This window comes from Vicugna pacos, chromosome 12 (genome assembly GCF_048564905.1).
Source record: "Vicugna pacos chromosome 12, VicPac4, whole genome shotgun sequence".
Classification (NCBI taxonomy): domain Eukaryota; kingdom Metazoa; phylum Chordata; class Mammalia; order Artiodactyla; family Camelidae; genus Vicugna; species Vicugna pacos.
The window spans coordinates 49,744,485-49,770,329 of record NC_132998.1 but is presented as its reverse complement, the minus strand read 5'-3'; the positions used below and the strand labels follow the sequence as shown (position 1 = coordinate 49,770,329).

At 33.7% G+C, this 25,845-nt stretch overlaps 1 protein-coding gene across 1 annotated transcript; it reads left to right on the top strand.

Annotated features, from left to right (window-relative positions):
- The first annotated feature begins 1,547 nt into the window (after positions 1-1,547).
- GLIPR1L1 (GLIPR1 like 1) lies at positions 1,548-25,183 on the top strand. The gene is made up of 6 exons (XM_072973925.1): positions 1,548-1,851; positions 11,005-11,250; positions 15,114-15,214; positions 19,981-20,069; positions 24,880-24,906; positions 24,995-25,183. Exons 1-6 carry the CDS (start codon positions 1,675-1,677, stop codon positions 25,084-25,086), a joined length of 732 nt encoding a protein of 243 aa, XP_072830026.1. The 5' UTR covers positions 1,548-1,674; the 3' UTR covers positions 25,087-25,183.
- The last annotated feature ends 662 nt before the right edge of the window (positions 25,184-25,845 follow it).

The following is a 25,845-nucleotide window of genomic DNA, read 5'->3' as shown; positions in this document are numbered from 1 at the left end:
TTTATTATGCTTATCATTTATTATTATTATTTATATTATCATCATTATTATTATTTACTATCACTAGAATTCCAGAAAGGCAGGTTGCTTTGTTTTCTTTTTTATGGTTGTAATCTCAAGCACCAAGAAGAATGCCTGGTATACAGCAGACATCCAAAATATGTAAGTATACTAAAGATTATGTAACATCATTCTGACTGCTATCTTGGGAACAGACTACAAGAGGTTAAGAGTAGGGTAGGAATATCCACTAGGAAGTTATTGTAATTATTCATGAAATCAAGGAGGTGTCATTTCAAATGGTGATCAGCAGTCAAAGCCTTGCAAATATAAAGACAAAGCCAACAGAATTTTCTAAGGAACTAAATGCCTCCAAAGTTTGGGGCCTGGGTAGTCAGAAAGATGGAGCTGCCATTAGCTGAGATAGGGAGAACTGGAGGCTCAGGATTTGGGTGTGGAGTATTAGAAGTTCAGTTTGGATTATGCATGTAATGCTGAAGTCACGTATAATACAATTCTCCAATGGCAGATAGTAGACCAGCAATACCTTCCCTTCATATTTTCCCCCATTTTATAATTTAATTTTCTGCTTTCTATTAAAAAATAATAACTAGTTGTAGCAAAGTTGTTCTTATTTTTAGTGGCAAGGTTGCCTGACCACTAGAAGTGACTAGAATATCAGTGAATGTAAATATGTGTTCACTTGAATTAAATGGCATTGTAAATAACCTCACATAATCAAAGATATTTATTTGAAAAATAGAAATACCAGAAAATGTCATGTAATGTCACAGAAAAAACGCTGGTTTATTATTGAATAACAATATCACTGACATAATGGATTTAAAACATTAAGCCAAATGAAGTTGATTTATATTGCAATGTAGGTAAAAGAAGCAATCAAATATACTCTGTCTTAGTCTTTAGCATTCCAACTAAAGCAATCCTTTATCTGAAGTTTACTAGTCACTAAATAGTCTGTTCCAAATTCAAGTTTCAAGAAGGAAAGATTTTGCCCACTTTTCCATGTGTCTCTCTAGAAGGCTGGGAAAACAAGCAAATTATTAATTAAATGTTTGACAAGGTAATGGTTAAGGGTCTCTATGTCATCGACTATACAAAATGCCTGTCCTTGCTTTTTTCCCAGTCTCTTGACGAAACGCACGAGATGATGTTGCAGCTTACTTAAAAACAATAAATTTTTGAAAGGCTATACACGGAAGCTAAGTATGTGAAACCACTGCTCTGCAGGGCTTCACACAGGCCAGCTCCATCGTCAACAACATATTAATTTTTTGTCCTTTTACATACATGTGCTGCCTGCAAGTGGCAATCTGGCTTACAATACACTGCCCTCTGCATTGAGTCCAAGTGGGTCTGCAGAAAGCATCTTGGATGGTTAAAAAACTCTGCACCAGAAGGCGACTCCAAGTTTTTTCCTGCAGCCCCTGGTTTTGTGGTGGGCTAATCCTGAGGTCTGGCCTACCTCCCTACTTGGCGCTCAGCCTTCCCACGAATCCCTGCGCTGGGCTCGAGCCCAGGCAGGCGGATGGAGCCAACGTTACTGCCACACCGCGCCCCCCAGTCCCCTCGGCCGCCCGCACCACCCCGGCCCGGCCAGGCTGCCCCAGCTGTTACCGGTCCTTTCAGTCAGGGCATTCTCTGCGCCTCACCATGATTCTGAGGGAGAATCTGAATTGCTTATGGACCTTAGGCCTCTGTCTGGTAACCAGTACTTCGTCTCCCACAGTCCCCTCCATCACCGATCAGAAATTTATAAAACACTGCGTCGAAGCTCACAACGAAATGCGTGGCAAAGTCCAGCCCGTCGCAGCCAACATGAAATACATGGTGAGAAAGACCTCGGGCTAGGATTTTACTCCTCTGGTTCATCCTAAGGTACCTGGGCGATAAATTTCATGAACTCATTTGTATGAATTCAGTCTGGACTTCCCAGCATGCAGCTGAAAAATCACACCTTGGCTGGGTTATCTCCTCCAACGTAGTAGTAATGGAAGTGGATGAGAAAGGAAAACTTGAAGCTGTTCGTTGCCCAGACCTAGCTCCCTTTCGCTCGGGTTTGCGGGGGTGGGGATCGCTGTGGATACCGCTGGCCTAGTGACTGTGTCTGTCCTCCACATAAACAATATGCAATGGTAGCACAAAGACAACTATAACACTTCTGTTAAGAAAGTGGCAGAATGGGAGTCACAAAGTGATCGCTGGTTGAAAGCAATTCTGAAATCTTTAGGGTATATATTACGAAGACTTGCTATGCTGGGAGTCAGCAAAGTTATCTGACTAGAGGTGGTTGGAGTTTCCTCTTCCATTATTTTCTGTGGTCCTGTCTTCTCCCTTTAAAATGCCTTCCTCATCCATTATCCTCCCTGGACCAATTTGAATTGGGCACTGGGAAATACGCCATCTTTGAGGGCTGCAGTCTTCTTCTGCCCACTGAAGTTTAAGGTCCAAGAGTCATTTATAATATATTGCATTCACTTTTCACAACAATTTTCACAAGTTTACAATATCTTTGGGAATGTATCTCTGTCAAAAACTCTAAAGGTCTTTCAGCTGTATGCCTCCAGTCAGTTCCAAGCACCAATACCCACGGTTAAAGTATAGTTTGGAGAAACTTTCAAGTCTTTATTTCTTTGTTTCCTCACCTTGGTGCTTTTCTTTTTCATCTTAATGCCAGTTAGCTTGAAACATGAGTTTTGGGAAAATGGGTACACTCTTAAACTGTTGGATTTGCTGAGGCAATTTTTAGTCAATTAACAGGATTTCCTTGGAGTTGCATACTTCATCTCCTCTGTGCCCTAAGGTTTTTTAATCATATGAAAGTTTTACATTTGTCTCTCAGAGCCTTTTAAAAATCTTACTGTATGCTATGCAGAAGGCAGCCCCACATTTCTTGATTCTCTTTCTGCTTCCAAACTGTCCAGTGCTTTACTTTTATAATATCTTGTTGAACACACCCTACAGCCAACAAATAATGTTAATGTTCTGTTTTCCAACCTCTGCTGAGAGCTTCAAGTTCAATGGATTCGTATCTGCCTCCTGAGAAATAGGTCACATTTTTTCACTTATTTGGGCTCTGAATCCCATAGCTTGCCATCATTCCTCTGAAGTAAGTTTCCTCACTGCTTGCCAACTAACTGTTAAACTCTACCACGTGGTTCAGGCAAGCTTGCCACTAACATTAGTGGGCTAGATGAAGAATAAAAATGCAAGCCCACATATAATCTCATTGTTTGCTCAATGATTAAATCTTTGTTTGGTAAAGAATATGTGGTTTCAGGGATTTCATCCCATCTGCTCAGATTTGTATTTGATCAGAATAATTTTGCTTATTTTCACAGATGTTATTAACTAATTTTTCATTTCCTCTAAAATAATCGAAACTGTCCATTCAAATTAAAAGGCAAAGTTAAAATGGATGGGTATCAATTTTAAGTATTTTAAATATTTCTTAATTTTTTGGAAAATTTGTCTTCTTAAATTTTTTTATAAATATAAGATTATTCACCATTCTAGTGCTCATGTCCACCTAGTGGCCAATGTAAAGAACTGATGTCAGGCTTCATACTCAGGTAACATACAGATCTACATTTACCCCTATTTAACAGTAATGTAGATTGTTACCATTGCAAAATGTCTCCCTTACCCCGAAATGGGAACAAGAAAGTGAAGTGAGGAAACAGATCTCTAGTAGTACTGCTAAACAATACTATATTATGCCTGAAATCTGTTGCTTTCATGCTGAAACAAAAGATGTGACAAGTTGATCTTTTTCTCTTACCCTAAGAGCTTCCGTTGTTCAAATCTTTCTTGGACTCTGATGCAGTGTCTGTCTCCAGTGTCATCAGCAACAATATTCACAAGCCTTTTTACCACGCAGATACAGATGCCCTTTGCTTTAAAAACATGTGGCAAAAGATGCAGACATTCAGTGCTGTGGGTCACACTGAACCCATGCTAATGTTAGAATGCAGAGAAGCTTTCATTTAATAATAAAGTGTGTGTGTGTGTGTGTGTGTGTGTGTGTGTGTAACATGAGATGTCCTATCCAGTCTGGGGTCAAAGAAAGGATCCTTCCTACCTAGGTCTCAGATGGGATAAGTTTAGGTTTTCATTATGGCGCTACACCCTACTCCCAGCAATAAGTTCTATAAGAGGTTAGGCTGGGCTCTGGTTTGAAATACACCTTTAAGTCTCAGTGGCTTAACAAAACGAAGTTTAATTTCATACTTACACAGGTTGTACAGAAAATGAGTTAGGATTAAACCTCTCTAGCTGGGGCAAAGGAGGGCCCTCAACCTCAGCTGGCTTGCTGCCAGGCAGTTTAACAAGAGCTCCCAAAGTCATTCATCACATAATTGCTTTACCAATGTGAAGAATAAGAGGATATTTACTGACCCCTTTGCTATTCTAAAGTAGGAGGTTTAGCATACTTTTATTTTCTTCTCATCTCCATTTTTTGTTGAATTAATGACTTTTGTATTCAGATTGTTGTTGTTCTTAATTGCAAGTGTTTGTTATCCTGGTGGTAACTAGTTTTTAAGATAAATTTTGGTGAGGTGGAAACCCTGGAACCACAGTACACTGTTGGTAGGAATGTACAATTGTGCTGCAGCTATGGAAAACTGTGGAGGTTCCTAAAGAAATTAAAAAATAGAACTATCATATGATCCAAAAATCCCACTTCTGGATGTCTATCCAAAAAAATTAAAATTAGTATGTTGAAGAGATAGCTGCCTCCCACATTCATTGCAGCACTATTCACAATAGCCAAGATACAGAAACAACCCAAGGCTCTATCAACAGATGACTGGGAAAAGAAAATGTTGTATACACATACAACAGAATATTACTCAGCCTTAAACAAGAATGAAATAATGCCATTTGCAGCAACAAGGATGGACCTTGAGTATCATACCAAGTGAAGTAAGTCAGACAAAGACAGACAAATATCATGATATCAGTTATACATGGAATCTAAACTATGATACAAAGAAACTTATTTGTGAAACAGAAATAGGCTCACAGATATAGAAAACAAATTTATGATTAGCAAATGGGAAAGTGGGAGGTTGGAGGGATAAAATTAGGAGTTTAGGATTAACATATACACACCACTATGTATAAAATAGATAAGCAAACAACAAGGACCTATTATAGAGCACAGGGAACTATACTCAGTATCTTGTAATAACCTATAATGGAAAAGAATCTGAAAAAGAATAGCTATATATATTTATGCATAACTGAATCACTTTGCTGTACACCTAAAACACTGTAAATCAACTATATTTAGATAATTTTTTAAAAAAGAAAGAAAAAAGAATGAGTGGGGAGCCTGGACAGCCCAGACTTTTTGTCCACCAACCAGTGATAAATAAGACTTCCTACCCTGGGGCAGTGTCAGTGAAGACCTGCTGTAACAGGAGGACTGATTAAGATTTAGAATCTCATAATATAAAACTCAAAATGTCATGTATACAATAAAAAATCACTCACATACCAAGAACCAGGAAGATCTCAGCATGAATGAGAACTGACCACAGCTGCCAACACCCAAATAACACAGATGTGAGGATCATCTGACAAGGATTTGAAAGTAGTCATCATAAAAATGCTTCAAGGAGCGATTTTTAAAAGGCTTAAAAGAAATGAAAACACAAAGTCTCAGCAAGGAAATCAAAGTTACAGATTCCAATGGAAATTTTACAGCTGAAAAATAGAATAACCAAAATTAAAAACTCACTAGATGGGCTGAGTAGTTGAATGAATCTGACAAATGGAAAAAGTCAATGAACTTGAAAATAGAACAGTAGGAATTACCAAATCTGAGCAACAGAGAGAAAGTGGACTGAAAAAAAAAAAAACCACAACAAAAAACCATTAGGGCTCTATGGGACAACATAGATAACATTATGATAACAAAGTATCTATTAGATATTTCATGTCCTTGGAGTCCCAGAAAGAATGGAGAAAGATGGACTATATTCTAAGAAACAGTAGTCGAGAACTTTCAAAATTTAGATAAAGATACAAATAATACTTCCAAATAAAGGCCAAATATGGTAAGCCCAAAAAAATTCATGCCAAGATATACCGTAATCAAATTTCAGAGAACCTAAGAGAAAGAAAAAAAGCTTAAAAGCAGCTGAAGAGAAGCAATGCATTACCTATATGAGAACAATAATTTCAGTGTCATCAGATTTCTCATCCAAATCCTGTGGATGCCACAGGAAGTGGCACAATACTTTCAATTTCAATTTCAAAAAAGAATCAACTAAGAATACCTCCCAGAGAAAGTATACTTTAGGAATGAAGATAAAATTAAGACATTCTCAGATTCAGGAGAACTTAAGATGATTTGTCATAATCAGACGTACACTAAAAGAACAGCTTAAAAAAAGATCTTCAAATAATACAATAATGCTCTAACAATACCAGAAATGGAGAAAAAACAAGGTAAAGAGTAAAAATATGAGTAAATATAATAAAGTATTCTCTTACGTTTTCTAAATTATGTTTGACAGTTAAAGCAAAAATTATAACATTGTCTGACATGGTTCTTAAGGTATGTAAAAGACATAATTAAGACAATTATGTTATTGGTGGAATGAGTGGTAAAGGGACCTAAATGGAAGTAATATTTCTACATTTGATTCAAACTAGTAAAATGCTGACATCGGTAGTTTGTGATAAGTTAGTTACATATATTATTTAACACCTATAGCAACCACTAAAACATCTATGTAAAGATATGCACTGAAAACCACTATGGATAAATCAAAGTGGAAACTAAGTAATGTTCAAGAAATTCACAGGAAGTCAGGAAAAGTAAAACAGGAATGAAAAACAGAAGATCAAATAAAAATAAACAATAAGATGGCACACTTAATGCTCTAACACATCAATAAAGATATCAAGTGTAAATAGTCTAAATGCATAAATTAAAAAACAGAGGTTGGCTAAATGGATTAAAATCAGACAAACAAACATGAGCCAACAATGTGCCATAACCAAGACACTCACTTCAAACATGATACTGGGAGGTTGAAAGTAAAAGGTTGGAGGAAGACATGTCATGTAAACATTAATCAAAAGAAAGTAGAAGTTGCTTTATTAATATCAGATAAAGTAGGGGGAAGGGATAGCTCAGTGGAAGAGCACATGCCCAGCAAGCATGAGGTCCTGGGTTCAACCCCCAGTACCTCCACTAAAAAAATAAGTAAATAAATGAAAACCCAATTACCTCCCCCTATATAAAAAATAATAAGGAAGAAATATCAGATAAAGTAGATTTCAGAGAAAAAAAATTACGAGAGACAGAAAATGACATTAAATAATGATAAAATGATCAATCCATCAAAAAAGATTCTAATAAAATTTGTATACCTCGAACAACAGACCTTTAAAATGCAGGAGGCAAAGCTGATACAACCGAAAACAGAAATAGAAGAGTCCTCAATCACATTTGGATATTTCAACTGTTTTCTTTCAACAATCACAACTCTTCTCATAAAATCAGCGAGGATATAGAAGAACTTAGCAATACCATTAACCAACTAGGATCTAACTGACATTTATAGAACGCTCCACTCAACAGCTAGAGAATACACATTCTGATCAAGTGCCTATGAAACATTAACCAAGATTGACCATATCCTGAACCATAAAATAAAAACTCAACCAATTTAAAAGAATAGAAATTATACAGAGTATATTCTCTGAACACAGTGAAATCAATCCAGAAATCTACAGCACAGAGAGAACAAAAAACTTTTTAATACTTGAAAATTAAACACACTTCTAAATAATCCATGGGTCAAAAAGGAAGTCTCAAGGAAATAGATACAAAGATAAATATATCAATATAGATAGATATATAGATACAAATAGATAAATATATATAATTGTATATATACATGTACATATATCAAATGTGTGTGTATATATATATATATATATATATATATATGTATACATATATTAAAACCAATGCAATGCACTTAAGCAGTGCTGAGAGGGGAATGTATGACACTAAATGGTTACATCAGAAAAAAGGAGCGCTCGTAAGTGGATAATCTAACTATTACCTATAGAAACAAGAAAAGAAAGCAAAATAAACTTGGCAGAAGGAAGACAATAATGAAATTGCAAACTGAAAAATGATAGAAAATTTTAAAGGAATAAAAAGCCAATTCTTTGCAAAGATCAATAAAATAGACAGTAGCACAAATGATCAATATCAGGAATGAATCTAGGAAATTATTACAGACCTGCTGACATATACTATGAACAACTCTACGCACGTTATTTAACATCCATAAGCAAAAAAAAAAAAAAAAAGAACTTTGATACAAACTTAACACCTTATGTAAAAATTAACACAAAATGAATCACATACTTAAATGTAAAACATAAAACTGTAAAACCTTTTGAAGAAAAAGTGGAGAAAAATCCTCAGAATCTACAGCTAAATGAGGCTTCCTAACATGGTAGATTACATGACACCAAAATCACAAACTTTAAAAAGTCAATAAATTCAACCTCATAAAATTAAAACATTCTGCTTTTTAAAATACTATTTTAAGAGATGAAAAGACAGCTACAGACTAGGAGAAAATACACATACACAACATATTTCAGGAATAACTACTGTCTGTAATACAGAAGGAACTCTCAAAACTCAACAGTAAAAAATAAAAACAATTCAGTTAGAAAATGAACAAAAGATGGAACAGACATTGCACCACAGACATACGCAAACGGAAAGTAAGCACATAAAAATATGTTCAACATTATTAGCCATTAGGGAAGCGCAAATTAAAACCACACTGTAAAATCACTATACATCAATTAGAAAAGTTAAAATAAAAAAATTGCAACAATGCCAAATACTGGAGAGGATTTGGAGGAACTATGTCTGTCCTATTTTGCTGGTAGAAATGTAAAATGGTACAGCCACTCTAGAAAATAGTTTGGCACTTTGGGTCTTAAAAACTAAATGTATACTTAACCATATGACCCAGCAATTGCACTCCTGGGCACTTCTTCCTTTTCCTTTTTCCCTAGAAAAAGGAAAATTTATTGCTACACAAATATTCTTCACATATGTTCACATATATTCATAGCAGCTTTATTTGTAATAGCCCAAACTTGTAAACATCCAAATTTCCATCAATAGGTGAAGGTTAAATGAACTGTGGTTCATCCATTGCCATGGAATACTACTCAGCAATAAAGAAGAATAAGTGATTGATGCATGAAACAGTGTGGATGGATCTCAAGGGAATTATGCTGGGTGAAAAAAGAGCCAACCTCACAATGATTACCTACTATAGGATTCTATTTATATAACATTCTTGAAATCACAGAATTATAGAGATGGAGAACATATTAGTGATTGCCAGGAATTAGGAACAGGGTGGGGGAGTGAGTGAGGATGGCTTTAAAATGTTAGCATGAGGGATCATTATGATGTGTTATGTGTCTTGACTGGGGAAGTGGTTACTTCAATTTATATATGTGATAAAAATGCATGAAACTACACAAACACACACACAAATGAATGCATATAACACCATTGAAATCTTACAGTCTGTTGATTGTACCAATGTCAATTTTTTTATTTTGGTATTGTGCTATATTTATATAAAACATTACCAATGGGGAAACTGTGACATCTACACAGGGCCTCTGTGTACTATTTTTGTAACCTCTTGTGAATCTACAATTACTTTAAAATAAAAATATTTTTTAAAAAATAATCTTACCAATAACATCTATACTAAGACACTGTCACTTTTGTCAAAATTGTTTCTGGACTCTATTTTGTTCTATTGGGCTATTTGTCTACCCTCCTGCTGATACCATAATGTCTTAACATAGCTTTATGATGTCTTGATATCTGGTAGAGTAAGTCCTCTAACTTTGTTTTACTTTTTAGGGATTGTCTAGCTATTGTTGGTTCTTTGAATTTCCAAATAAATTTTATAATCAATTTTTACCCCTTAAAAAAGCTACCCAGATTTTCATTAGAAATGTATTAAAATCAAGTCCAATATTCTTTATAATCTAGCATCTTCCAGCACATGAACATTTACTGTCTCTCCATTTATTTGTCTTTTAAAGTTTCTCTTAATGACATTTTGTAGTTTTCAATGTAGAAATAGTTTTTATATTTATTAGATTTAATTATATATGCTTGATATTTTTGAAGTTATTTGTTTCTGGAGTGTATATAGAAATGCAATTTTGTATGTATTCTTGATATTTGACAATTTAGATAATTTCACTTATTTGTTTTAGTTCCATTTGTGTATTCCTTTGAGTTTTCTATGTACCCACTCACATGTCATCTGTGAATAATAGATTCCAATCATTATACATTTTATATCTTTTGTCTTATGTATTTATAGCTCACATATTTTATCACACTACCTGAGCTCTAGTAAATATTAAGCAGAAGTAATAAGACATCTTGTTTCATTCCCAATCTTGGGGGAAAGCTTTTAGTTTTTCATCACTATACATTAATGCTTATTGTAGGGTTTTGGGGGGGGGGGCTTGATACTCTTGATCAAATTAAGGAAATTCTATTCCTAGTGTGCTAAGAAGTTTTTTTCTCTTTTTAATTATAAATGAGTACTTATCATTTACTTCTATTTGTGTGACTTTCTGAATTACTAGACTGTGAACTCCGACTTTTAAAATCACATTCAAATATATTTGTTGAGTGTCTGTACTCTACCAAGCCATCTGCTTGGTGTTGGAAATACAAAATGAACTGTCATAGAGTGGGTACCAAATAAGTGCTTCTGAAGCAGAACTAAAAAAAATGACTAACTGTGAAAATAATAAATGCCAAAGAAAAACTATATTTTATTAAAATAATGAACTTTAAAAATTTAACTGGTTATAATCATTAGAATGACTTTAAACTGAACAAATATGCACAATTCAATTTGAATTATTTTTATCTTTCAGAGTTGGGATGAAGGTTTAGCGAAGATTGCTAAAGCATGGGCAAACAAGTGCAAATTCGAACACAACACCTGTTTAGCAAAATCATATAAATGCCACCCAAAATTTCAGTACGTTGGAGAGAATATCTGGTTAGGTGGATTAAGCATATTTACACCACACTCCGCTATCGAGGCCTGGTATAATGAAACTGAATTTTATAATTTTAATAAGCTGTCATGTTCCAATGTTTGTGGCCATTTTACACAGGTAAGTACTTGACACTTAATTAATTATTTATGCGTATTTCAATCACAAGACAAATTTTTAGCATTTTTATTTTAGAGTTTCTTTTGAGTCTCTGGAAGACTCCCCTCATTTGGAAGATATTTTTACTGGGAATAGAACTCTATGTAGTGAGTTATTTTTTTTTCCCTTGAACTTTAAATATCTTACTCCACTATCATCTCACCTGCATTGTTTCCAACAAGAAATCTACTGTAATCTTTTTATTTATTTTTCTGTATGTAATGTGTCTTTTTTCTTCGACTGCCTTTAAATTGTTTTTCCTTTATTACAGATCTTGAGCAATTTCGCCATAATGTCCTGCAGTTTTCTTCATGTTTCTTGTGCTGCAGTTTACTGAGCTTCTTGGAACTGCAGATCTATAGTTCAAACCAAATTTAGAAAAATGTTAACCATTGCTTTTTGAAATATTTCTGTCTCTCTCACTCTTCTCTTCCGAGAGCCCAGTTACCCATGTAGAAGGCCACTTTAAGTTTTCCCACAGTTGACTGTGGGAAATTTTTGGTCAAACTGGTCAAATTTTCCTGCTTCTTATCATGCTGGGTAAATTTTATTATATTCCCAACTTTGTCAAATTTGCCTGTTGGATGCTGGATTTATTTATATATCTTATAAATATTCTTAACTGTCTTCTGGGATATAGTTATCTGGAATTTATTTGACCTTTTTGGTTCCTACTTTTAAAATATGTTAGATGGAATGAAAGCAGTGTTTAGTCTAGGGCTAATTCTCTCTCACCAGTGGAGCAAGATTCTTCTGCACACTCTATCCGATGCCCCAGAATTTAGTAAATTTTCCAGTCTGACTAGTGTGAACAGGCCCACTGTTCCTGTCCCTGGCCCTGTGTAAGACTTGGTATTCCTTCCTCTAGTTTTTATAGATGGTGCTTTTGTGGGCCTGGGATAGTTTTTTGACATGTTGTGCTCTGATTAGTGCTCTGCTGAATTGATGATGAGGACCCCCTACAGATCTCCTTAGTTATGTCACTGTAAGATTTTCATCTCTCCAGTACTGTGCTTTCTAAGCTCCTGCCTCCTGGGTCTCCCCAGGCTCTCAGCTCTGTCTCTCAACTATGTGAATCCCTCAAGTTTCTCCCGGTTTCCCCACTAGTCCCACTCCCAGCCATGGCCTGGCAACTCTCTCAGTGCAATAAGACGAAACAATTGGACAGCTTGCATCTTTCCCCCCAGCTCTCCAGGGACACTATCCATTGTCGAAAAACATTATTTCCTATAATTTTTCCAATTCTTCTGGTCGTTTTCCTTGGGAGTTTTAAGTGAGAACTGGAAGTCACTTTTTAGCTAAACTAATCCTGGACATGGCATCGAGCTCCTTGGAAGAACAATCTAAGCAACAGAAAGAGCTAACTTTATTCTCCAAACTCACTCATTTGTATCAGCTGAATTAATGTATACTACCTTAAAGCAAGTCATTTTTATTGGAGGTGCACTGAACAAAGAAATTAGCAGTTTCCATGCTTCCCTTCTCATCACTCTTTGTCCAATAACCATGCTGTAAATGTGGAAATCCTGCTCAGGACAGATGCTGTTTGCAAAGAATATGGTTTGGTTTCTGCTGAGAAAGTTGAAAGAATGGAATCAAATGTCAAGTATCCTGACAACAAGTAAAATGCAATACAGTAGTCCTCCCTTTTCTGACAGGGAAATGTTCCAAGACCCCAAGTGGATGCCTGAAACTTCACATGGTATCAGACCCTACATATACTATTGTTTTTCCTCTACATAGATACGTATGATCAAGTTTAATTCATAAATTAGGCACAGTAAGAGATTAACTATCAATAGAATTTAACAGTTACAACAAGACACCTATCATATAATGAGGAGTAGTGAGGTGGATCAATGCAGGCACTGTGATGTAGCAGTCAGGCTACCAGTGACCTTCTGACAGCACGGCAGAAGAAGGATCATCTGCTTTGGGTGATCCTGGATCAATGTGCCACAGTGATGTCAATGGCTGGATGGCAAGAGCAGACGATGTCAATGGTTGGAGATCCCAAGTGGGATGGGAAGGGACTGTATGAGATTTCGGAAAAGGACCCTATGAGATTTCATTAGGCTACTCAGAAAGGCACGCAATTTAGGGCTTATGAACTGTTAACTCCTGCGATTTTCCATTTAATATTTTTGGACTTCAGTTGACTGTAGGTAACTGAAATCTCTGAAAGCGAACTGGCAAATAAGGGGGGACTACTGTATCCCTAATATGGCATCAAAGCTGAGGCACAGACTTTATATAATCTTTCTGTCCCCTTTTGTTACAAGGAAAAAGGAACCTGTTCCCAAATACCCCTTCTCCCTTCACATTGCTACATCAGAAATGGGAGCTCACTCCCCATTGGCCAATTTACTTACATGCTTAAATAATTAGGAATGGGTGCATTCTCTCTATTGGTTCAACTGTATCTTGCTTAATTTTCCAAACAAAATGAGCTAAGAATTTCTTGCATTTATCATCTGCAGATAGTCATGCTGAAGTTATAGCCAATGTTCATATTAACATTACATCTAGTCTCTTTAATGAAAGCAATACATTCTAAACCTATATGTAGTATTTATTTTTAGCATTCCAAAACCAAAAAAAGAACCACAATTTAAATATACTAATCAAATAAAATTGCATGGTATAGTCAGTTATTCATGAACCAAATTTTTAAACATGACTTCTTGAAAATACATATACTTGCAGTCATATAGTTCTTAACTTTCTAAAATATTCAAAAGGAAAAGGAACGTTCAGTGATCTAGCTTAATCTCATTTTATTAGGTGGGAAACAAGCTCTGAATCAGTCTGCCACTCTCCAAAGCCACACGTGGTTAGAAGCAAAACTCATTTCTTACTTCTCGGTTCACTGTGTTTTTTACTGCACTTTGCTCCCTCTTAGGCAGCCAAAGAGCCACTAAAATATGTTTTGCTAAACGGCTGATTCTGGCTACATCAAGGCCATGGGAAACAATGACTAATACATTAGTCTATAAAAAAATATTAGCACATTTTGTTAATTGAATTGTAAAATCAATGAGTTCGGGAAATTCATTTATCTTGTCAAAATCAATTTTCCTCAGATTATTTTGTTTTTCAAATGAAGTAAATAAGTTTTTTTCCCCTTGTTCACTTGGGAAATTGACAAAAATTCCACTCTATCATTGTCACTAAGGAATAGTTAACATTCTTCACTTCTTTATCTCTCTCCCCCTGGCTGGTTTTCCATAGGAGTCTTCTTCCTTTTGAATAACTTTGCTATTCTTTGCAACTAGACAAAAATAAAGACTCACCATCTCTATGTCAGGCATTTTTTTTTTTTTTGCAATAAACTCAACATGTTCTTAATCTCTATCCCTATCTGCTTCTTGTGATTTGACAAAGATAAGAATATGGTTAAGATCACAGAATTTAAAATCTGATCATTAATTTAGAATTTTTCTGAGAAAAAGAAATAAAAGTTAATTACTGTTTTTACTTATAGTCTGGTTTCAATGTTGTTTGTATGATATACCCACGGAGAAAATAAAAATATATTTCATAAGTCATCCAGAAGAAATTATGATTTTGGCTATATAATATAATCTCCTTTTGATTTATGAGAATTACCTGTGAGGAAAAAACTAGGTAGCCCTCTTGAATGCAGCCTAAACAAAATAATTAATTGTTTTAAACTAAATATTAGAAATTAGGAAAAAATAGCCAATAAATATTTATGTACATCCATTTTTTTGTAGCATGACAAAGATTATACCTGTTCCCATAATGCATTGTTTATATAGAGTTGTTTTGCATATTTTATTTTAAAATTCCTTTCTTTATAGGTAGTTTGGGCCGATTCATATAAAGTTGGTTGTGCACTTACAGCCTGTCCTAACCTTGGGGATTATCGTGCTGCAATATTTATATGTAACTATGGACCTGCGTAAGTTATTTTGCTATTAAATAAATTTTAAATTGAAATATATGTTAAGAATTGTTTCCAAAAACAGGATCTTACACTAAAGAGAAAAGTATATTTTTGTTAAGTGGAGTCTCCCTCCATTTTGCTAATCAAAAGAAAAAGATGAAATAAAAGGTGGTAAGAGAATGTGCAAAAAATTATACATGTCATGAAATATTTAATCTTGAGCGTGAAAATGAAGGAGATTGTTAAGTAAAAAAGGACATAATATAAAATACTTTGGCATAGTAATATCTAAATACTGTTGCACAAAATAGGTCGACAGATGCTTGTATAATATAATATAATGTAATTATAATATAATGCAATATAACTGGAATGAGTAAATGATTGAGAATGATAGTGAAAAACACATTCTTCTAAGAAAAGAATACCGTAAGTTTTTGACTGCCTTGCTGATAATTGCATTATCTAAATGGAATACAACATAAGCCCAATGGGTATCTCCAAAAATGAAATTCTGGAACTCTAATTGCAAAATATCTGTACAAGGAAGAAGATAAAATCAGTTAAAATCCAACTCTGAAACAAACAAAAATTTAAAAATAAAATGTAGAAAAGATGAAAAAAAGGCAAAGAATAAACATACAAGTTTGGCAAAAAGAAGCTGAAATATGTCAAAATTGCTATGGAGAGGTATGAATGTGTATATATCTTTCTCTGTTTTCTTCCATTCCCTCTCAGTCAGAAGCAAAAACAAGAATGATGAATACATAACCTCAAAGCTTGGGGCAGGGTACAATTTTTATAAATACCAGAGAAATTGCAGTACAAAAGATAAAAGAGCATCAGCTGTGAGATAACTTTAGTGGGAACTGATTTCCTGAAAGACACAGGAACAGAAAAATATTTGAAGAAATATGGCCTGAAACTTTCTATGCTTAAGGAAAATTATACTCACATAACCAAGAAACCTTACAGGCCCCAATCACAAGAAACATAAAATAAATGATACTAACTCGCTTTATAATAAAAAATTTCAAAACCAGTAATAAAGAGGAAATCTTAATAGCAGCCAGAGAACAAAGACATGTTACATAAGAGGAACAAAGATGGGGATGACAGCAGATTTCTCATTGGAAACAATGCAAGAGAGAAGACAGCAATATCTTTAAATACTGAAAGAATAAAAAAAAAATCTGTCAACCAAGAATTCTATATCCTGTGAAAATATTTTTTAAAGATAAAAAAGAAAGATGTTTGAACCACTGGAGATGGTAACTACATTGGTAAATATATAGTATGTTTTTCTTATTATTTTTAAAAGATAATTGTTTAATTGAAGATAATAGAAGTGTATTGGGAGGGCTATAAAATATGTAAAATTAAAATTTGTAATAACTACAGTGCAAAGGCTGAGAGGGGAAAATGAAAGTGTATTACCTGAAGGTTCTTCTACTCAATGTCAAGTGGAATAATTTAACTTGACTGTGGTAAGTAAAAGATGCATGCCATAAACTCTAAAGTAACTACTAAAATAACAGAACAAACAGTAACAGCAAGTAAGCCAAAAAGCAAGTAAAATTAAACCTTAAAAAAATTCAATTAATCCCAACGAAGGCAGTGAAAAAAAAAAGAACAAAGGACAGATGAGACAAGTAGAATAAATAAGATTTTATAGCATCAAGCCTAACTGTATCAGTAATCACATCAAATGTAAATAATACAAACACCCAAATGAAAAGGCAGAGATTGGAAGATGGAATAAGAAATCAAGAACTAGTTATACACTGCATACAAGAAGTATATTTTAATTTAAAGACACAAATAGACAAAAGTAAAAGAACGAGAAAAGGTTTACTATGCTGACATTAGTAAAAAAAGAAAGCAGCAAGGTCTATGTTAATATCAGACAACGTAGATTTTAGAGGAAAGAATATTACCAGGGATAAAGAAGGCCATTTCAAAATGACAATGGCATTAATTAATCCAGAGGCAACCTGGATGAAATGGAGAAATTGCTTGAAAGACATAAATTACAAAGGAGAAATAAAAGGAAAAGAAAACTACAGAGCAATATCTCTTAACAAACGTAAGTACAAAGGTTCTAAACAAAATTTGGCAATTGAATCCAATACAGTAAAAGCATAATGCACCTTGTCCAAATGGAGTTTGTTCCAGTATCGTAGGGCTGGTTTAACATTCTAAAAAAAAAAATGTAATTCACCATATTAATCAGCCTAAAAGTAAAGATTATATGATCATCTCAATAGACTGAAAAAGTCAAACATTCATTCTTGATGAAAGTTCTTAGAAAACTAGAAATAGAAAGGAACTTCTTACATCTAAAAAAGGGTATCTACGAAAAGCCTGTATGTAACATTATACCAGAGTTTTTTTTTCTGTAAAGTACCAGATAGTACTTTTGCTATACTTTTTCTGTAAAGTACTAGACAGTAAATATATTAGGCTTTGGATGACACATGCATTGTTACATATTCATCTTTGTTTTTGTTTAGTTTTAAACAACCCCTTAAAAATACTTTTAAAAACTCTTAGCTCACAGACTGCTCAGAATAAGATCACAAGTCAGATATGTCCTATGGGTCATATTTTGCTGACAGCTGGTCTAGAGGTCTATATAGAAAATTCAATGGAATCTATGAAAACTCTTTTAGAACCAAGAAGTAAGTTTAGCAATTTTTCAGGATATAAGATCAATATACAAAATTCAATTACATATCCGTATACGAATAAGGAACAATCATAAATTGAATTAAAATAACAATACCATTTATAACAGCATCAAAAAACATAAATTATTTAGGGATAAATCTAGCAGAAGACATGAAAGATCTATACACTGACAACTGCATAACATTCATGAGAGAAACTGACAAAGACAAATAATTAGACAGATATATCTTGTTAATGAGGGAAAAGACTCATTATTAAGAGGCAATTTTTCACTGAATTGATCTATGGATTCAATACAATCTCAATAAAAATCCCAGTAGGCTTTTATTGTAGAAATTGACAAACTGATCATAAAACTCATATGGAAATGCAACGGATTTAGAATAATCAAAACAACTATGAAAAAGAATAAATTTGAAATAACTAACACTATAGTTTACAAGTTATTATTAAAGCTAGAATAATCATGACATTGTGCTATTGATGTAAAGTTACACAAATAGATCACTGGAATAGAATACAGAGTCCAGAAATAAGTTCACCCATGGTTGACGACACATGACATGCACAACTGATATTTCACAAATGCACAAAGGCAATGCAGTGGAAAAAAAGATTTTTCAACAAAGGGTGCTGGAACAATTTGTCACCCACATATAAAATACAAAAGTAAACCTGGATCTACATAACATACAACTCACAAAAATTAACTCAAAATCGATCATAAATCTAAATATAAATCTAAAATTATAAAACTTTTTGAAGAAAACAGAGATGAAACCTTTGTAACCTTAAGAGAGCCAAAGATTTTTTAACTACCACACCAGAAGCATGACCCATAAAAGAACAAGTCAAGTTGAATTTCATTAAAATTAAAAGCGATTGTTTTTCACAGACACTGCTAAGAGAATGAAAAGACAAGCCACAGATCTGAAGTAAGTCTTTGCAAAACACATATCAAATAAAGAACTTAGACCAAGAATATAGGAGTAACTCTCATAATGCTGAAAAATTAGAAATTCAATACTAGAAAAACCTAAAACTCAATTTTAAAAAATGAACAAAAGATTAACAAGACAAGCAAATTACAAATAAGCACATGAAAAAATGCTCCAAGTCATTAATCATTAGGTAAATACAAATTAAAATCATAATGAGTACCACTACACAACAATTAGAACGGCTAAAGAAAGACTGGCCATTTCTCCAATCCTGAGGCTAGAATTTTCACACACTGCTGGTGGGCGTATAGTGTTGCAACTACTTGTAAAAACACTGTGGTAGTTTCCTAAAAAATTAAATATGCATCTATCATATGATCTGTTCACTCCACTCCTAGGTATTTATTCAAGAAAATGTATGTCTGTATACATTTTGGGTAAGAATTACATATGAATGTTCAAATTGTATGTAGTAACTATTTGTAACACTGAAACCCTGGAAAAACTCAGAAGTCTATCAGCAGATTAATGAATAAATAAATTGTAGTATATTCTTCAATGGAAAAATACAACTCATGTTATTAATATTTTTCTCTGTGTACTCTAGGTAAATAACATCTTTTTCTAAGTCTTTCACCACACAGCGATTGAAAAAAAAAGAGGTTTGTTACCATGTATCAATTGATATTACTGAAAAGCATGCATAATAGCTGCCAAATCTTTCTGGCACATCATCAAATAGAACTAGATAATGACTCTGGTATTGTACTTTTAAATTAAACCATAAAACACATGTTTCCATTTGTGATTTAAATTTCCTTATTCCATTTACAAAATCAAGAGATAATCACAGTGTTTACAACAAAAATTTTGTGGCTGCCACATGCATAATTACATTGAGTTCACATCTAATTCCTGTTCTACAGAATATCCAAGAATATGACTGCCACAAGGATTATGGACGTCCTGTAAAGAACAATTTTAACAGTTACTTTGTACAAAAGAAATAAGCATTAATATCGGGACCTAAGTTGTTATTTTTCCTTTTCAACATTCATGATTAGGGACGAAAACAACTTGCATCAATGCATGCACAAAATTAGAGAAATTAATAGCCATTTGGTTAATCACTGTTTCTCTTTTTTACAGAGGAAATTATCCAAATATGGCCCCTTATGTTATCGGATCAAGCTGCTCTGCATGTGCAGATGAAGACACTTGCGTAAAGAAACTCTGCAGTAAGCAAAAAGGAGGGGAAAAAATAATCATTACATTCTATTTGGCAAGCAAAGTTTTCATAAATTCACTACATGTTAAAATTTGGCTCCTCAAGTTTATAGAGAATTTACAGACAAGATTTGATTGCTGCTATATAATGATAAATCATTTATATTTAATTTATATAAATATGATAAATCATATATATTATGATAAATCATTTATCATAAGTGAGCATATTTAAATGCAGGTGATTCTTCCTTTCTTCACTGATTATTTTCCCTCTCAGGCTAAAGGACAGGAAGGAGTTGGGCATAACTGATTCATTTTGGTGCTACATTCAAAATGACTATTGGCTGCCATGTTTCTTATTCGTATTTGCCTCCCTTTCATCTCCTGTTATTAGTTATTATTAAAAGAGCAACTTGCTCAGAAGTAATAACATCAATCAATGTCCAAGTTAATTGTGATTAAAAACTAGTATGTTTTTCTTCCATCATCAGCCTTTTGGTTCTCCTGACAAAGACTTTTTAAGTATAAGTATAGATTTTTGATTCTCAGAAGCAGATGGGTTCTCAGCACAAAGCTACTTTTTAGGGATAAGTATAAATCCTTGGTTGAGGACAGGGTGAGAAGGGTGAACAGAGATGATCTTGAAAACTATAAAAGATATGGTGCCACAAGAGAAGACTGACACACCAAAAAATGCATATTAAATGATTCCATTTATAAAAAGTTCAAAACCAGACAAAGCTAATCTAGGTTTGGAGTTACGATAGGGTTACCTTTCAAGAGGAAAGAGGACATAGTAATTAGAAAGGGTACCAGGACCTTCTGGGCCTATGCTACGGCTAGCTAGGTGTGTTTACTTGGTAACAGCTCATCAACTTTTCCAATTATGAGGTACGCCTGCTTCCATACTCAAGTCATACTTCAATAAAGAATGAACTGGAAGTATGGTCTCCAACATCAGATCTCATTCAAAGTCGTTTAAAAAATAAATTTACTGTATACCTCCTATTTGCAGACTACTGGAGGGTATAGCTCAGTGGTAGAGTGCTTGCCTAGCAAGCACAAGGTCCTGGGTTCAATCCCCAGTACTGCCATTTAAAAAAATTAATAAAACCTAATTATCCCTCCCCTCCTCCAAAAAGCTGTATTCAGTGCTGTATGTCAATTATATCTCAATAAAACTGGAAGGAAAAAAAGTTTCAAAACAAAACAAAACAAAATTCATGCTTTCCTGCTGGAGAGGTCACAATGAAAAGGCCCTAAAAGGGAAGAAGTCATCTTTCTGTTGCAACCCCAACTGAGTGCCAACTAAACACAGCCTTGTCCTTGAACCTTGACACTAGATATAGCGGAGAAATTGCCTAGTAGGACCAGCCAACCCAGATAATAATGAGAAATAATAATAAATTTTTAAGCCATTAAGTATTGGAAGTTTGTTGCACAGCAGTAGAGTGTGGAAACACTTGGTATGCCTAGTAAGTTTTTACTCTAAAAACACCCGGCAACATGTGTGAAACAAATATGTAGAGTCTAACCTTTCCTTCTGCTGAACAGATAGAGTCAGGATGGTTCACCTTAATCCAAACACAATTTAGTCAAGGATGGGTTACAATTTTTCCAAGGTATGGTTTTCCTCTGTTTGCTCTTTTCCAAGGGTATGGACTTCAAAGGCTTTCCACTGGGAGGCTGGTGTGTTCATTGCTGCCTCTCCCTGGTGGGTTCTGAACTCAAATCCTTATTGCTTTAGCACACAGAAATTACTGAAAAATCTGTTTTGATTTCCAAAGGCTTTCAGCCTAGGTTTTTAGCCTGCTGATTGTCACAGCTTCAAAATTAAACAAATAGCTTGAGGGCAAAATGGACATCTCTTGGGCTCATTTCCTCCACCTCTACATCCCAACTGGATCTTGAACTACTCAATTCTTCAATTTTATCTCTCTAATTCTGCAAGGCCAACCAAAGCCCTGCTAGTTTCTCTGTTTCCCAAAACTTTGTCTCTGCTTGAACCAAGCTTACTTTTTTCGCCCTAGACCTGGGCCCAGAATCAACACATGTTCCCATGGAAATAGTAGCTTTCATAACATCAGCCCACCTCTCTATGGATGTCCTGCTCTGAAATCTTGACTCCAGTCTTTGTTGCTTTAGGAAATGTCTGATGTTCTTAAATATTGTTTTTGTTGCATTTTATTTGAATTATCTAGTTGTGCTTGATGAGAGCTTCTGTCTGTCATAAACTACTCCATCCCAGAGATTTAAACAGCTATTGACAACGAATCTCCAAGACAGCATGGTACAAGCTACCGAGGCTACATACAATAAAGCTTTGATACTTGGTAGGAGGTCCTCCCTCAACTTGTTTCTTTTCCAAATTTAGAAATTATCTGGCTATTCTTGGCCATTTGCTCCTGCAAATTAATGTTTGGATAAGCTTATCACTTCCACAGAAGACCCTGAAATTTTGGTTGGAATTACGCTGAATTTATAGATAAACTTGCGAAGAAATAACATCTTTACAGCATTGACTATTTCCATTAATAAAGACTGTTTATTTGGATATTTGTAAATGGCTTTTAAGTTTTGAAAATTTAAGGTCTTGCATCTAAGATTCCTTGGTAACGTGTATTTGTTGCTATTGTAAAAGGTATTTTAAATTACACTTCCTAATTGATCTTTTTTGATGATTCATAGAAATATAAACTATTTTTTATGTTGGTTTACTATCCAAGAATCTTACTGAATTATCTTACTATTTATAATACTTTGATTCTCTTGGATTTTCCATGACAGTCATGTTATCTGCAAAAAATTCTGGTTTTATTTCTTATAATCTTTGTATCAGTTGTTTATTTCATTAATATTAATAGTCAATGAATCCTCCAAAGCAATGTTGAACATAAACTATTTTATGTAACACCATTCTCTCATTCCTGACTTTAGAGTGTTTCACCATTATGAATATTTGCTTTAGATTGTTCTTAATTAGTCCTCATTGTCAGGCTATGAAAGTTTTCTCTTTTCCTTGTTTTGCTGTGAGCTTTTATTTTGCATGAATTTTACCAGATATTTTTTCTGCATCTCTTGAAATGGTCCCCAATTTTTTTTCCTTTCATGCCGCAACATTACAAACTACATCAAAGGATTTTTCCCTTTTTTTTTTTCTTTTGGGAAATTGTTTTGGAAATAATATTTTATATCTTTAAAAAAATTACTTGTGCTTTAAATTCCTCTTTGAGTAAATGTAATTTTTTAAAATTGGCCCATTTCATTAATGTTTTCAAATTATTGTAAAGAGGTAGGTACATGGTGGTTTTAAAATTTTTATAATCTGTGTTTTATCATTTTCTATTTCCTGTTTCCATTTTGTTTATAATTTCTCTTGTTATTTTTTAAACCATTTTTGAACTATAATTAACATACAAAATTGTACATATATTTAATGAATACAGTGAGATTTATATTTTCATATAGGTACTAGAGTTAAGTGATGGCTCAGTAATCCAATTTTAAACTATCCTTTCATTCCCATGATAAATCCAACTTAATCATGAGGTTGCTTTTATAGATGGCTAGACTCTTGTTAAGAACATTTTACTTATAATTTTTGCATTTAATTTCAGAATTATGATTGGACTGTAATTTTCCTCCTTCATTTCTCCTCATATGCTTTTGACTTCAAGGTTGTAGTTGTCTCATAAAAGAAGTTGAAACTTGGGAACATTACTGCTTTTAATATTTTGTTTACAGTTTATGTAAGCTTCTCATTTATTTTTTGAATGGGAAAAATTTTCTATAAAACTATTTTGCTCTGGTGTGTGCATATGCTTATAGAAGCTTAATTACTGATTTAACTGTTACGTGATACTCAGATTCTTAGGGGGAAATTAGCAAATTTTTGTTTTATCCAGGTTTTACTGCCATTCTCTTATATTTTTATCCCTGCTCTGTTGTATTCCACCTATTTAAGTTCTATGACTTTTGACTTTTGTTGATCAGTTTCTATAGGAAATCAGCTTTTAGCTTTTTGACTTCCTTTTTTGAAAGACAGGAAATACAGCATAATGGTTAAATGTACAGGCATTGGGGTTAGATGGCTTAACTCAGGAGGCGATTTAGAGGATTATGTCTGATAAACCATACAGAGTGATTTGTGCCCAAAATAAAGTTCTTAAATTTTAGCTTTTATCATAGTTAAGTTCCTCATTATTTTCTGCCATTTGACCCTTTTTTTCCTTCACACTAATCACTCTCTAAAAGGATACTTTTTATTCACTTTTATTCATTTATTCAATTTTAAAATTGATGATAGATTTTCTCCCCTTACTTTTCTGAAAGGAAAGGACCTTTACTTTTTCCTGATAACCATTATATCAAAGCTTCTAGAATCATGCCCAATGTATAGCAGACACTCAAAAACGAATAAATGAATGAAAATAAATGAAATAAATGAATTCCTAACAAACTGCAGGACCCTGGTACTCCAAACTCAACATGAAGGAATTATAATTTTTTCTCTGGGACTTTAAATGGGGATGGCAGAGTGCCAAAAATAAGGTTAACTGCTGGTATATAGTTCCATCTATTTCAGGGTTTTGTGCCTTCAGTGTGAGAGGTGTTCCAGAAATATGTGCTGACATGACATTATTGTCAGGGGACATCACACAGATTTTTTAGTACTGTGGGATTCAGGGAAGAAGCTTTAATTTTCTTGAATTAAAAAGCCAAGCTAAGTTTTAAGTTTCCTAAGTTGATTCTCTTATTCAAAAAGCCAGAAACACAAATGAATGCATTTAATTTTATATTAATTTTTTTCTGTTTTAGAAAATAAAGAACGTGATAGTCTTCAAAGTACGTATCAAAATATTTCACTATTGATTCAATTGCATCCTCTCCTTGAAACTACACTGAGTACTTACCTGTTGTGTTTTATTGACAGCGTATCCAAATTGGAATCCATCTGGGCTAGCACCTCAGCAGACAGCATGTAGTCCGCTGTGCCTAATTCTTGTTCTTCTGAGAATGTTTTAATTACCATTTATAGAGAAGAGAAATTCTAAGACATGACAACAAAGGAACAGTTTATGGCTAAATGTAACTCTTAATTATTAAAATGACTAAATTCTTATCTATTATCTACATTTAATGTCTGTTTTTAATCCAAGAGATGTACTGTAAGGTGATTTTTTAAAATTTTACATATATTCAAAAGAGTTCCAATCTCTAATATTATAGATTGTCATTTTTATTACAGCAGACTTAAAGATTTAAACATTTAGACTAGTTTTCCTTATCTGCTAGTAATTTCCTTCAAGAATTCTGTCAACATTATTCAGAAACAAAATGTTTTTAAGGAACATTTCAGATAGCATGTAATGTTATATTATGGTCATAATCAACAGTTGGGAAAATGGATAAGAACAGATAAATTCAAAAAGGGAAATCAATTAAATTTTAAACCTTTGGAAAGTAAATGTGTTCTGAAGATTAAAATTACACCCCTTTAGGATTAAGAGATTTTCATCTCTTTTAGGAGATTTTATATTAAAATATGTCCCATGTAAAATAACAGGATGCAGGTATACCTTTCAAAACCCCATAAAAAATTACCTGTAGTACAGTTAACAACATCTCTACAAATAAAAGAACTGATGAATTCTGGTTGTCTGAAGACAAAAAAAAAAAAAGATTATTCAATTAATTCAGTTTTTAAATTCACTTATGTTTGGCTCCTATGGACTAAATTATCTAGATCTTTTTCTTCACAACTAAAGCAACCACCAACTTCCC